At 40.5% G+C, this 13334-nt stretch overlaps 1 protein-coding gene across 12 annotated transcripts in view; it reads left to right on the top strand.

Annotated features, from left to right (window-relative positions):
* The window catches only part of WDR60 (WD repeat domain 60), a 97573-nt gene that overhangs the window by 34803 nt on the left and 49436 nt on the right, over positions 1-13334 (top strand). For 10 of the 12 annotated variants that reach the window (XM_033195092.1, XM_033195096.1, XM_033195094.1 and 7 more), the window contains 2 exons: positions 2578-2646; positions 13192-13269. In XM_033195092.1, coding sequence (XP_033050983.1) covers positions 2578-2646; positions 13192-13269 — 147 coding nt within the window. Of the gene's footprint in view, positions 1-2577; positions 2647-6197; positions 6217-8783; positions 8804-13191; positions 13270-13334 lie in introns of those variants that run through there. The other 2 variants (XM_033195099.1, XM_033195102.1) reach the window with 2 other exon arrangements.

Below are 13334 nucleotides of genomic sequence, written 5' to 3'. Positions count from 1 at the left end.
CCTCCGCCTCCTGGGTTCAAGTGATTCGTGCCTCAGCCTTCTGAGTAGCTGGGATCGCAGGCATGCGCCACCGCACCCAGCTAATTTTTGTTTTTTTAGTAGAGACAGGGTTTCACCATGTTGGCCAGGCTGATCTTGAACTCCTGACCTCAGGTGATCTACCTGCTTCGGCCTCCCAAAGTGCTGGGATTACAGGCAGGAGCCACCGTGCTCAGCCTTCGTGCCATATTTGTATGAATTACTTTATTCTATATCCGTACACAAACATAATTTTACATAAATTAGGTCATACAGCACCTGTTGTTCTGACGTGGATGTTTTATTTATTTAATTTTGGTGGTGGTGGTGGTGGGATTGCTTATTATCTGGCTATAGCCACACATTTACCACAGGAAAAAAAGACCTACAAATATTTCTCATATAATCTTTTATAATCATATATTGGTATGTATATTTGGGAATTTGGAAGCCAGTTTTAAACATTTACACACACACACACACAAACACACACACAGCCCTCCTGTTTTTCCTAGTTCATTGTGGAAATCCCTCCAGTTTGGATGTTACAGATCTACTGTGTTATTTTTGTGAATACATTTCTTGAAGTGGAATTGTGGAATTATTGGATGAAAACCTATAGATTTATTTTCCTATTTTTTTCATGTTTCCCAATTTTTTCTCTAAGCTCCAGGTTGGCATTGTTTACTAGAGTTATAACGTGAGCCACTTTATAATTTTAGATTTTATTTTTTATTTTTATTTAAAAAAATATGCCAGATGTTCGAGACCAGCCTGGGCAACATAGGAAGTCCTCAACTGTATAAAAACAACAACAACAACAGAAAATTTAAAAAGGCCAGGCATGGTGGCTGAGGCCTGTAACCCCAGCACTTTGGGAGGCCAAGGCAGAGGCATCACCTGAGGTCAGGAGTTCGAGACCAGCCTGGCCAACGTGGTGAAACTCCATCTCTACTCAAAATGCAAAAATCAGCCAGGCGTGGTGGTAGACTCCTATAATCCCAGCTACTTGGGAGGCTGAGGCAGGAGAATTGCTTGAACCCAGGAGGTGGAAATTGCAGTGAGCCGAGATTGCATCACTGCACTCCAGCCTGGGCCACAGAGCGAGACTCCGTCTCAAAAAAAAAAAAAAAAATAGAGGTGGGGTCTTGCAATGTTGCCCAGACTGGTCTCGCACTTCTGGGCTCAGGTGATCCTCCTGCCTCAGCTTCCTAAAGTACTGGGATTACAGGTGCGAGCCACCACACCTGGCCTATAATTTTACGTTTTCTTATAAACATACAAAAGGAACATGAAATTAATTTTATAACATCTTATATAATCCAATAAATCTAAAATAGTATCCATGCAACCTGTAATCAGTATAAAAATTATCAATGAGGTAACCAATGGAATATTTTACATTCTTTTTTTTTTCTTTTCCAGAGGAGTAAAATACATGATGTGTTTTTTTCTAGAAAAATTTCAGTTGATTGTGAACGTATTTAACAGCTTGTTTTGGCTCTGATTAGATCCACATTTTACAGCAGCAACACTGAATTTATCTTGATTCAATCCTTCAGCATTTATGGAGTGCCCACTATGTGCCAGAATAGTTTTCTGGACACATGGAAAGTTCTTTTTCTGTTTTCTTCGTGAATAATACATTATGTTGTCACCAGTTTTAGACACTGCCTAGTTTTGGGTAGTCACTTGTGTTTTTGTGAGACTGAGTTTCGCTCTTGTCGCCCAGGCTGGAGTGCAGTGGTGCGATCTCAGCTCACCACAACCTCTGCCTTCTGGGTTCAAGAGATTATCCTGCCTCAGCCTCCCAAGTAGCTGGGATTGCAGGTGCCTGCCACCCTGCCTGGCTCATTTTTGTTATTTTTAGTAGAGACAGGATTTCACCGTGTTGGCTAGGCTGGTCTCAAACTCCTGACCTCAGGTGATCTGAGTAGTGACTTCTAAGTGCATAGATCTTCCTAGCGTCGTTGACAAAGGTGACATTTGCAAGGCTTTTTCTTCATCACATACAGGGATCCGGGCTTCTTGTGTGTCCTTTCATCCGGTCCTCTCACTGCTGCTGTGAAGCAGATGCCGTAATTCTGATTTTTCAGAAGAGAAAGCTGAGGCACAGAGGGTTGAAGATACTTGCTCTAAGCTCTAAGTCACACAGTTTGTCAGCCACCAGGCTGGGACCCGCATTCCAGAGCGTTAAGTTTCGCAGTCTGTGCACCTGTGGAATCTCACCTGTGTCCTGGCTGCTGCGGGCCGGTGGGCTCTGCGGGGAGCTGCGTGGCATGCGTGTCTCCCGGAATCTCACCTGTGTCCTGTCTGCTGAGGGCTGGTGGGCTCTGTGGGGAGCTGCGTGACATGCGTGTCTCCTGGAATCTCACCTGTGTCCTGGCTGCTGAGGGCCGGTGGGCTCTGTGGGGAGCTGCGTGGCGTGCGTGTCTCCCGGAATCTCACCTGTGTCCTGGCTGCTGAGGGCTGGCGGGCTCTGTGGGGAGCTGCGTGGCGTGTGTGTCTCCTGGAATCTCACCTGTGTCCTGGCTGATGGGACTGTTCTCTCTCCATTAGCGTGGCCACGAGGAAGGCTCTTCCGTGTGGTGGAAGCTGGACCAGAGGCCAGGAGGCGAGGAAACTGTGGTAAGGAGAGTACTTCGTCTTATAGTTTTGCAATCCTGTCTCAGCACAGATTTCCACTCACATTTCCTTGCTTTCCTGTCAGCATTTTACTAGTGTAATTATTGTCCCTTCCAGACAGCAGAACATGAGCATGAAGGGACAGATGAGATTTTCATATGAAATTCACACTTGGAGTTGTTTGAAGTCCTTGGTCTTGTTGAAAGCCATCTGGGTTGTGGGGGTCAAGGAATGTAACTGGGTTGTGTGCACACTGTCAGGTACTCAAGCCTCTTTCTTCCTGGAAGAGGAGAGGATTTTGCAAAGAAATTGGAGGGAAGAGGTTTAGGGTGAATGAACAGACAGCCTTCTCGTTGTTGTTCTGTGTAAGTTGAAGAAAGTGAGGAGATTTGAAGACACCGAATAGAGAAATCACAAAAGACATGATCCAGGCCATGATTGCTGAGAATTATACAAGGTTATAAATAATTTTCAGAATATATATGCAAAACCAGAGAGATCAAGGAATTATAAGTATCCTCATGAGGGAAGACTTGTGGACGGGGCCTGTGAAGGACGTAGTGCAGAGCTTGATGGAGAGCACGTGGGGCTCTCCTTGGGCGGGTGAACTCCCGGTGTTGGGGATTTCTTGTGCCTTTTCAGGGGTGTGTCCCCCAGTGTGGTTGTAGCTCTGCACAGAAGTGGCGGTGTCTGCCCCATTCCCCACTGTCTCCTCACCTGGCTGAGTACCTGGCCCACACTAAGTGTGTTGTAAGTGTTTGCAGAGTGGATGAATTGTAGTTTCAAAATCCTGGCCAGACATAGGACATGACTAAGAGCCACTGGGTCTGCTGAGTTGAGCAAGAATAAGAAATGTGATGCTATTTGTTTTCATTTAAAATTCTGTTTTTGTTCTTTTTGTCAGTCAGCAGGTGTTGTATTTATTGATACAATAAATGTATATATTATTTAATATAATGTACAATGACTTTATATGATAATGTGCCAAGAGGACCTTATTTATTTTTTATAAGACTTTATTATTTTTTATTTTATATTTATTTTGAGACGGGCTCGCTCTGTTGCCCAGGCTGGGCACAATCATAGCTCAATGCAGCCTCAGACTCTTGGGCTCAAGTGATTCTCCTGACTCAGCCTTTCGAGTAGTTGGGACCATAGGCATAAGACACTACTCTTGGCTAAGACTTTATTTTTTTTTAGAGCAGTTTTAAGTTTCCATCAAAATTGAGAGGAAGGGGCTAGGCGTAGGCTCACCCCTGTAATCCCAGTACTTTGGGAGGCCGAGGTGGGCAGATCACCTGAGGTCAGGAGTTCGAGACCAACCTGGCCAACATGGAGAAACCCCATCTACTAAAAATACAAAATTAGTGGGGTGTGGTGGCGGGCGCCTATAATCCCAGCTACTCGGGAGGCTGAGGCAGGAGAATTGCTTGAACCCAGGAGATGCGGGTTGCAGTGAGCTGAAATTGAGCCATTGTACTCAGGCCTGGGCAACAAGAGCAAAACTCCATCTCAAAAACAAAAAATTTGACAGGAAGATACAAAGATTTCCCATATACTCCCTCACCCCCGCACATGAATAGCCTTCCCCATTATCAACATACCCTGGCAGAGTGAAGCCTACATCGATGTGTCATTATCATCGAAGTCCAAGATTTATGTTAGGGTTCACTCTTGGCCTTAAACATTCTGTGGGTTTGGGCAAATGGGCCGTGATGTGGATCCACCACAGGGCATCATGCAGAGTGGTTGCACTGCCCTAAAAACCCCTGTGCTCCGACTGTTCATCCCTCCCTTCCCCCTTATTCGTGGTAATCACTGATCTTGTCTGTGTCTGTATAGCTTTGCCCTTTCCAGAGTGTCTTATACAGCCACTCCTCAACGTATGACAGGGTTACATCCCAGTAAACCCATAATAAGTTGAAAGTATCATGATTTGAAAATGCATTTAATATGCCTAAACTACCAAAGCTTAGCCCAGCCTACTTTTAATGTGCTCCAAACACTTACCCTACAGTTAGCAAAATCATTTGACACAAAACCTATTTTGTAATAAGGTGTTTAATATCTCATAAAATGTATTGACTGCAGCACACTGTAGAGTGTTGGTTGTTCAGCCTCTTGGTCATGTGGCTGCCTGGGAGGTGTGACTGCCGCTGCTGCCAGCATCATAACAGTATCGTACCACATATCATACTGCATATTGTACTGCATGTCACACCGCATATCGTACTGTATATCACAGTGCATAGCCTACTGCATATTGTACCGTATATTGTACCGCATGTCACACCATATATCATACCGTATATCATAGTGCATATCCTACCGCATATCCTACCGCATATCCTACCGCATATTGTACTGCATGTCACACTGCATATCGTACCTTATATCACAGTGCATATCCTACCGCATGTCGTACCGCATGTCACACCGTATATCATACCATATATCATAGTGCATATCCTACCGCATATTGTACCACATGTCACACCATATATCATACCGTATATCATAGTGCATATCCTACCACATATCATACCACATGTTGTACCACATGTCACACTGTATATCATACCATGTATCATAATGCATATCCTACCACATATTGTTTTGCATATTGTACCACATGTCACACCGTATAGCATACCGTATATCATAGTGCGTATCCTACCACGTATCGTACTGCATATTGTACTGCATGTCACACCGCATATCGTACCATATATCACAGTGCATATCCTACCTCATATTGTACCACGTGTCACACTATATATCATACCATATATCATAGTGCATATCGTACCGCATATTGTACCGCATGTCACACCGTATATCATACTGTATATCATAGTACATATCGTACCGCATATTGTACTGCATGTCACACCGCATATCGTACCATATATCACAGTGCATATCCTACCTCATATTGTACCGCGTGTCACACCATATATCATACCGTATATCATAGTACATATCGTACTGCATATTGTACCGCATGTCACACTCTATATCATACCATATATCATAGTGCATAGCCTAACACGTATCGTACTGCGTATCGTACTGCATGTCACACCGTATATCATGGTGCATATCCTACCGCATATCCTTCTGCATATCATACTGCATGTCGCTAGTCCAGGAAAAAAACAAAATTCAAAGTACAGTTTCCACTCACTGCGTTTTACTTTCGCACCATTGTAAAGTAAAAAAAAAAAAATCGTATGTTGAGTCATTGTAAGTTGCAGATTGTCTGTGGTTGGAATCATACTGTTTGTGACCTTTTCCGGATTGACTTCTTTCACTTAGCGTACGCATTTTAAGGTTCGTCTATGTCACTTCAAGGCTTAATAACTCATTTCTCCTAGTGCTGAATAATATCCATTGTAGGGATATACTGCAGGCTACCCACTCACTAACTGGAGGACATCTTGGTTGCTTCCAGGTTTTGGCAAGTATGAATAAATCTGCTATAAACGTCTGTGTGCAAGTTTTTGTGTGACCATGTTTCCAGCTCTACTGGGTATCTGCCAAGGAGTGTGATTGCTGGATCATATGATAAGAGTATGTTTCGTTTTGTTAGTAAATTGTCAAGCTGTCCTCCTCAGTGGCCGTAGGATTTTATTTTCCCCAGCAGTGAGTGAGAGTTCCTGTAGCTCCACATCCTCCCCTGCGTTTGGTGTTGTGGGTGTTCTGGTTAGGTGGGTAGTGGTATCTCACCGTCCTTTTAATTTGCATTTTCCTGGTGACGTATGATGTGGAGCATCTTTTCATATATTTGTTTGCCATCTGTATATCTTGTTTAGTGGGATGTCTGCTAAGGTCTTCAACCCATTTTTTTAATTGTTGAGTTTTAGGAGTTCTGTATGTATTTTGGATAACACTCCTTTATCAGTTGTCTTTTGCAAATATTTTCTCTCAGTCTGTGACATCTCTCATTCCTGTTGACATTGTCTCTTACAGAAGTTTTCAATTTTAATGAAGTCCAGCTTATCAATTTTTTCTTTCATGGATTATGCTTTTGGTGTTGTATCTAAAAAGTCATCTCCATACCTAAAGTCATCTAGATTTGTCCTATGCTATTTCCTAAGAGTTTATAGTTTTGCATTTTACACTTAAGTCTGTGATCCGTTTTGAGTGTGTTTTCTTGTAGGGTGTAAGGTCTTTGTCTAGGTCATCGTGTGACTGTTTATTTGTTCCAGAACCATTTTTTGCAGAGACTATCTTTCATTCATTGTACTGTATTGCCATTGCTCCCTTTTCAAACATCAGTTGACATATTTATGTGGGTCTACTTCTGGGCTCTTGGTTCTGTTGCATTCATCTATTTGTCCAGTGTTTTCACCAGCACACACTGTCTTGATTGCTATAGCTTTGTAGTGGGTCTTGACATCAGGTCATGTCAGTTCTCCAACTTGTTCTCCTTCAATGTTGTGTTGATTATTCTGGATCTTCCACCTCTACATGTAACTTTAGAGCTGGTTTGTCAATATTCATACAATTCTGAAACTTTGATTGAGATTGCATGGAATCTATAGGTCAAGGTGGGAAAAACGGACATCTTGACAGATTTGAGCCTTATTTGCGAACATGGAATATCTCTCCATTTATTTAGTTCTTTGTTTTTGCTTAGCAGAGCTTTATAGTTTTCCTCATAGAGATCTTGTACTTGTTTTGTTAGATTTATACCTATTTGAGTTTTGAGGGTGCTAATATAAGTAATAATGTGTTTTTAATTTCAGATTCTACTTGTTCCTTACTGGTATATAGGAAAGAGATTGACTTTTGTGTACTCACCCTATGTTCTGTGACCTTGCTGTAATTGCTTATTATTTCCAGTCGGTTTTTTTTGTTATTGTTGTTCAGTTCTTTCAGATTTTCTGCACAGACCATCATATTATCTGTGAAGAAATTTTAATTTATTCCTTCCCAATCAGTATACTTTTTATTTCCTTTTCTTATTTCATTAGTTAGAACTTCCAGCATGATGCTGACAAGGAGTGGTGAGATGATACATTCTTTTGTTTTCAATCGTAGTGGGAAAACTTTGAGTTTCTCACTTAGGTATGATATTGGCTGTATTTTTTTTGTAGATGTTCTTTATCAAGTTGAGGAAATTTCTCTCTATGCCTAGTTTACTAAGAGTTTTATCATTAATGGTTGTTGGATTGTGTCAAATGTTTTTTCTCCATTTGTGGATATGATCTCATGATTTTTCTCTTTTAGCCTGTTGATTTGATAAGTTACATTAATTGATCCCTGAATGTTGAACCAGGCTTGCATACCTGGGATAAATGCCAGCTGATTGTGGCGTATGATTCTTTTTATTTTTTATCTTTTATTTTTTTGAGGCAGGGTGTTACTCTGTCGCTCAGAGTGAAGTGCAGTAGAGTGATCACGGCTCATTGTAGCCTCAACCTCTCATGCTCAAGCAGTCTTACCACCTCAGCCTCCTGAGTAGCTGGAACTACAGGCATGAGCCGCCATGCCCAGCTAGTTTTTAAATTTTTTGTAGAGGCAGGGTCTTAAGATCTCACCCAGGCTGGTCTTGAACTCCTGGGCTCAAGTGATCTTACTGCCTTGGCCTCCCAAAGTGCTGGGATTACAGGTGTGAGCCACTGTGCCTGGCCCTGTGTGATTCTTTGTATACATTGTTGGCTTCGATTTGGTACAATTTTGTTGCAGATTTTTGCATCTGTATTCATGAATGATATTGTTCTGTAGTTTTTTTTTTTTTATCTTGTAATATCTTTATCTGAATCATACTGGCCTCATACAATGATTAAGGAAGTATTCTTTCTGCCTCTGTCCCCTGAAAGAGAGTGTAAGGAATTGTATAATTTCTTTTTTTTTTTTCTTTGAGACAGAGTCTTGCTCTGTCTCCCAGGCTAAAGTGCAGTGGTGTGATCTTGGCTCGCTGCAACCTCCGTCTCCTGGATGCAAGCGATCCTCCTGACTCAGCCTCCCGAGTAGCTGGGACTACAGGTGCCTGCCACCACACCCAGTTAATTTTTGTATTTTTAGTAGAGACGGGGTTTCAGCATGTTGGCCAGGCTAGAATCTCCTGACCTCAGGTGATTCACCCATCTCAGATCTGACTGCCTTGGCCTCCCAAAGTGCTGGGATTACAGCTGTGAGCCACTGTGCCCAGGTAAGAATTGTATAATTTCTTTATTAAATATTTGGTAGAATTCACCAGTGCTAGTGCTTTCTAGCACTAGCTGGGCCTTGTGTTTTCTTTTTTAGAAGGTTATTAATTATTGACTCGATTTCTTTAAGAGGTATAGGCCTATTAAATTCTCTCTTCTGGTGTGAGTTTTAGCAACTGTGTCTTTCATGAAACTGGCCCATTGTACTAGGTCATCAAATTTATGGGCATAGAGCTGTTCGTGGTATTACCAGATTATCCTTTTAACGTCATGGGATCTGCAGTGATGTCCCTTTTTACTTTTCGGATGCTGATAATTTGGGTCTGCTCTTTTTTTCCCTTAGTTAGCTTGGCCTGGAAGTGTACTGATTTATCAATATTTTCAAAAAAGCCAGCTTTTGATTTCATTGATTTTTCTCTGTTGATTTCCTATTTTTAATTTTATTGATTTCTGCTCTAATATTTCTTTTTTCTGCTTACTTCAGATTTAATTTACTCTTATTTTTCTAGTTAATCCAAGCTTGAAGCTTAGATGATTGATTTTAGATCTTTCTTCTTTTCTAATATATGCATTCAACACTATAAATTGCCCTCTAAGCACTGCTTTTGTTTGCATTCCACAAATTCCATTAAGTTTGTTTTCATTTTTATTTAGTTCAAAATGCTTTTACATTTCTGAGATTTGTTTTGGAGCCTCTGTGTTATTTAGATATGCGTTGTTTAATCTTCATATATTGTGGAATTTTCCAGTTATTTTTCTGTTACTGATTTCTAATGTGATTCCATTGTGCTCTTTGAGAGCAGATGTATAATTTCTGTTCTTTTATATTTGTTAAGATGTGTTTTATGGCCCAGAATGTGGGCTATCATGGTGAATGTTATATGCAAGCTTGATAAGAATGTGTATTCTGCTGCTGTTGGGTGAAGGAGTCTAAAGCTGACCCTTATACCCAGTTCACTGATAGTGCCGTGGAGTTCAGCTATATTCTTACTCATTTTCTGCCTGTTGATCTGTCCATTTCTGATAGGGAGATGTTGAAGTCTCCAGCTATTTCTTCTTGCAGTTCTATTAGTTTTTGACTTAAATAGTTTGACACTCTGTTGTTAGGCATATACATATTAAGGATTGTTATGTATTTCATTAAAGACGTAAAATTGACATCTTTATCATTGTGTAATGCCCTTTATTCATGTTGAGTCTCTTTACTTTGAAGTCTGCTGTGTCAGAAATTAATATAAAAACTTTTGCTTTCTTTTGATTAGTGTGAGCATGGTATATTTTCTTCATTTGGGTTTCTTGAAGACGATAAGTAGGTGGATCTTGCTTTTTGATCCTCTCTGACAATCTCTGTCTTGTGATTGGTACATGTAGATCATTGATGTTCAAATGATTATTGATATATTGGATTAGTGTCTACCATATTTGTCACTATTTTTTATTTGTTGTCCTTGTTATTTGTTCCTGTTTTTGTCTTTCATTCTTTTCTTGCCTTTTGTGGTTTTAATGGAACTTTTATGATTCTATTTTCTCTCCTATCTTAGCATATCAGTTAAGGTTCTTTTTTTTTTTTTAACTTTTTAAAGTGGTTTTAATACATTTACAATCAATCCAAGTCCACTTTTAAATAAGACTGTACCACTCCCATTCCTTGTATCCTTGCTGTCGTTCATTTTACTTGTGTATAAGCCGACATAAGCATGTTATCCCTTGGTATTGGCACAGAATTGGTTGGTTCTTGGACCCCTGTGGATACCAAAATCTGCAAACGCTCAAGTTCCTTAAATAAAATGGCATAGGATTTGCATATAACCTATGCATGTTCTTCCATGTACTTTAAGTCATCTCTAGATTGTTTATAAAACCTAATACAATGTAAATGCTATGTAAATTGTTGTTATACTGTATTTTAAAATTTGTATTATTTTTTATTTTTATTTTTCCAAATATTTTTGGTTTGTGGTTGGTTGAATCCATGGATGTAGAACCCACAGATAAGGAGGGCTAACTATACATATGCGTACACACACACACACACACACACACGAATAAATACCTAAGCTTATGTGATTGAAACATTTTCGTTACTATTATTCTGAACAAACTGTTCAGATCAATTAAGAAATAGAAAAGGAAGAGTTGTTTCCCTTTATTTATTTTTTCTTCCATGCTTTTCTTTTTTTTATGTTGACCCAAGTTTCTGACCTATATTATTTTCTTTCTGATGTGGTTTGGCTGTGTCCCCACCCAAATCTCAACTTGAATTGTATCTCCCGGAATTCCCACGTTGTGGGAGGGACCCAGGGGGAGGTAATTGAATCATGGGGCCTGGTCTTTCCCGTGCTATTCTTGTGATAGTGAATAAGTTTCATGAGATATGATGGGTTTATCAGGGATTTACACTTTTGCCTCTTCCTCATTTTCTCTTGCTGCCGCCATGTAAGAAGTGCCTTTTGCCTCCTGCCATGATTCTGAGGCCTCCCCAGCCATGTGGAACTGCAAGTCCAATTAAACCTCTTTTTCTTCCCAGTCTCGGATATGTCTTTATCAGCAGCGTGAAAACGGACTAATACACCTTCTTTCTGAAGAACTTCTTTTTATGTTGCTTGCAAGACAGGTCTACTGGCAACAAAATCCCTCAATTTTGTTTGAAAGTCTTTATTTCTCCTTCACTTTGGAAGGATAATTTTGTAGAGTATATGTGTAATTTTGGGCTGGTGAGTATTTGTCTCTCAGTACTTTAAACATTTCTCTATGCTGTCTTCTTGCTTCATGATATCTGAGAAGTTGAATGTAATTCTTTTTTTTTGAGATGGAGTTTCACTCTCGTTGCCCAGGCTGTAGTGCAATGGTGTGATCTCAGCTCACTGCAGCCTCTGCCTCCCAGGTTCAAGTGATTCTCCTGCTTCAGCCTTCTGAGTAGCTGGGATTATAGGCGAGCACTACCGTGCCCAGCTAATTTTTGTGTTTTTGTAGAGATGGGGTTTCACCATATTGGTCAGGCTAGTCTCAAACTCCTGACCTCAGAAGATCCACCTGCCTCGGCCTCCCAAAGTGCAGGGATTATAGGTGTGAGCCGCCATGCCCGGCCTGTAATTCTTATCTATGTTCCTCAGTAAAGTTTTTTTTTCCCCCCATCTGGCTTCTTTCAGGATTTTGTCCTTACCTGTGATTTTCTGTAGTTTTAATATAATATGGCTAGGTGTAGATTTTTTGACATTGATCTTGGTGTTCTGTGAGCTTCCTGGATGTGTGGTTTGGTGTCTGACATCAATTTGGAGAAATTCTCAGTCATTATTTTATCAAACATTCTGTTCCTTTCTCTCTTCTTTTGCCATCCCCATTACACACGTGAATACCTTTTGCAGTTGTCCCACAGTTCTTGGATATTTTGTTCTGTTTTTTTTTTTTTTTCCTTCCCGCTTTTTGTTCTCTTTGCTGTTGAGTTTTGGGGGTTTCTATTGAGGTATCATCGAGCACAGAGACTTTTTTCTTCAGCTGTGTCCAGTTTACTAGTGAGCCCATCAAAGTTGTTCTTCACTTCTGTTTCTGTTGTTTTTGACCTCAAACTTTCCGTTCTGGTTCTTTCTTAGGCTTTCCATCTCTCTGCTTGCGTGCTATGAACTTTATCTATTAGAGCTCTTAGGAAGTTACTCAGTTGTTTTAAGTTCCTGTTCTGACAATTCCAACATCCCTGCCATGTCTGGAACTGGTGCTTGCTCTGTCTCTTCAAACCGTATTTTCTGCTTTCTAGTATGCCTTGTAATTTCTTCTTGATTGTGCAGTGGCGCTATCTTGGCTCACTGCAGCCTCTGCCCCCCAGGCTCAAGCAGTCCTCTCACCTCCATCTCCGGAGTAGCTGGGACCATAGGTGCACACCACCATGCCCAGCTAATTGTGTATATGTTTGGTAGAGATGAGGTTTCGCCATGTGGCCCACGCTGGTCTCCAACTCCTGAGTTCAAGTAATCTGCCTGCCTTGACCTCCCAGAGTGCTGGGATTAAAGGTGTGAGCCACAGTGCCTGGCCTGTTTCTCTGTCTTTAACGGTGTAGATAAGCAGTGCACTATTCAGCAGGGAATATATTCACGGATAAGAAATGGATTGCTGCACGTTTGAAGTTCATTTTTAAAACACTTAAACAAATTTTAGCCACCAGAATTATAGAGGTTTCCCGAAAAGGATGTTTACTATATTCTCTTTTTGATCCTACCTATAAGTTAGCAAGGGTATTTCTTAAAGGAATTTAACATTATATTGGTTTTAAAAATACTTAGAGTTTCAAATTAGCAACATCACATGAATCTCAGAAAACATATGTTTTCCCAGCCTGTTTGCAATATTCAAGTTTATGATTGAATTTTTTGGTTTCATGTTTGATTTTTACCTCTAGGAAATGGAAAAGGAAGAAACTGATTTAGAACATGCTAGAGCTGATGCATATATAGCCAGTTGTGAAGATGATTTTGAAGTATGTATAAAAGTTAAAACTTTCCTTAGCTTAAAAATCATTTATTCTTAAAAGTCAGCTTATAT

Source organism: Trachypithecus francoisi, unplaced genomic scaffold (genome assembly GCF_009764315.1).
Source record: "Trachypithecus francoisi isolate TF-2019V2 unplaced genomic scaffold, Tfra_2.0 Lachesis_group4, whole genome shotgun sequence".
NCBI lineage: Eukaryota > Metazoa > Chordata > Mammalia > Primates > Cercopithecidae > Trachypithecus > Trachypithecus francoisi.
The sequence above is the reverse complement of the archived record's forward strand: the minus strand, read 5'-3'. Positions and strand labels throughout refer to the sequence as shown.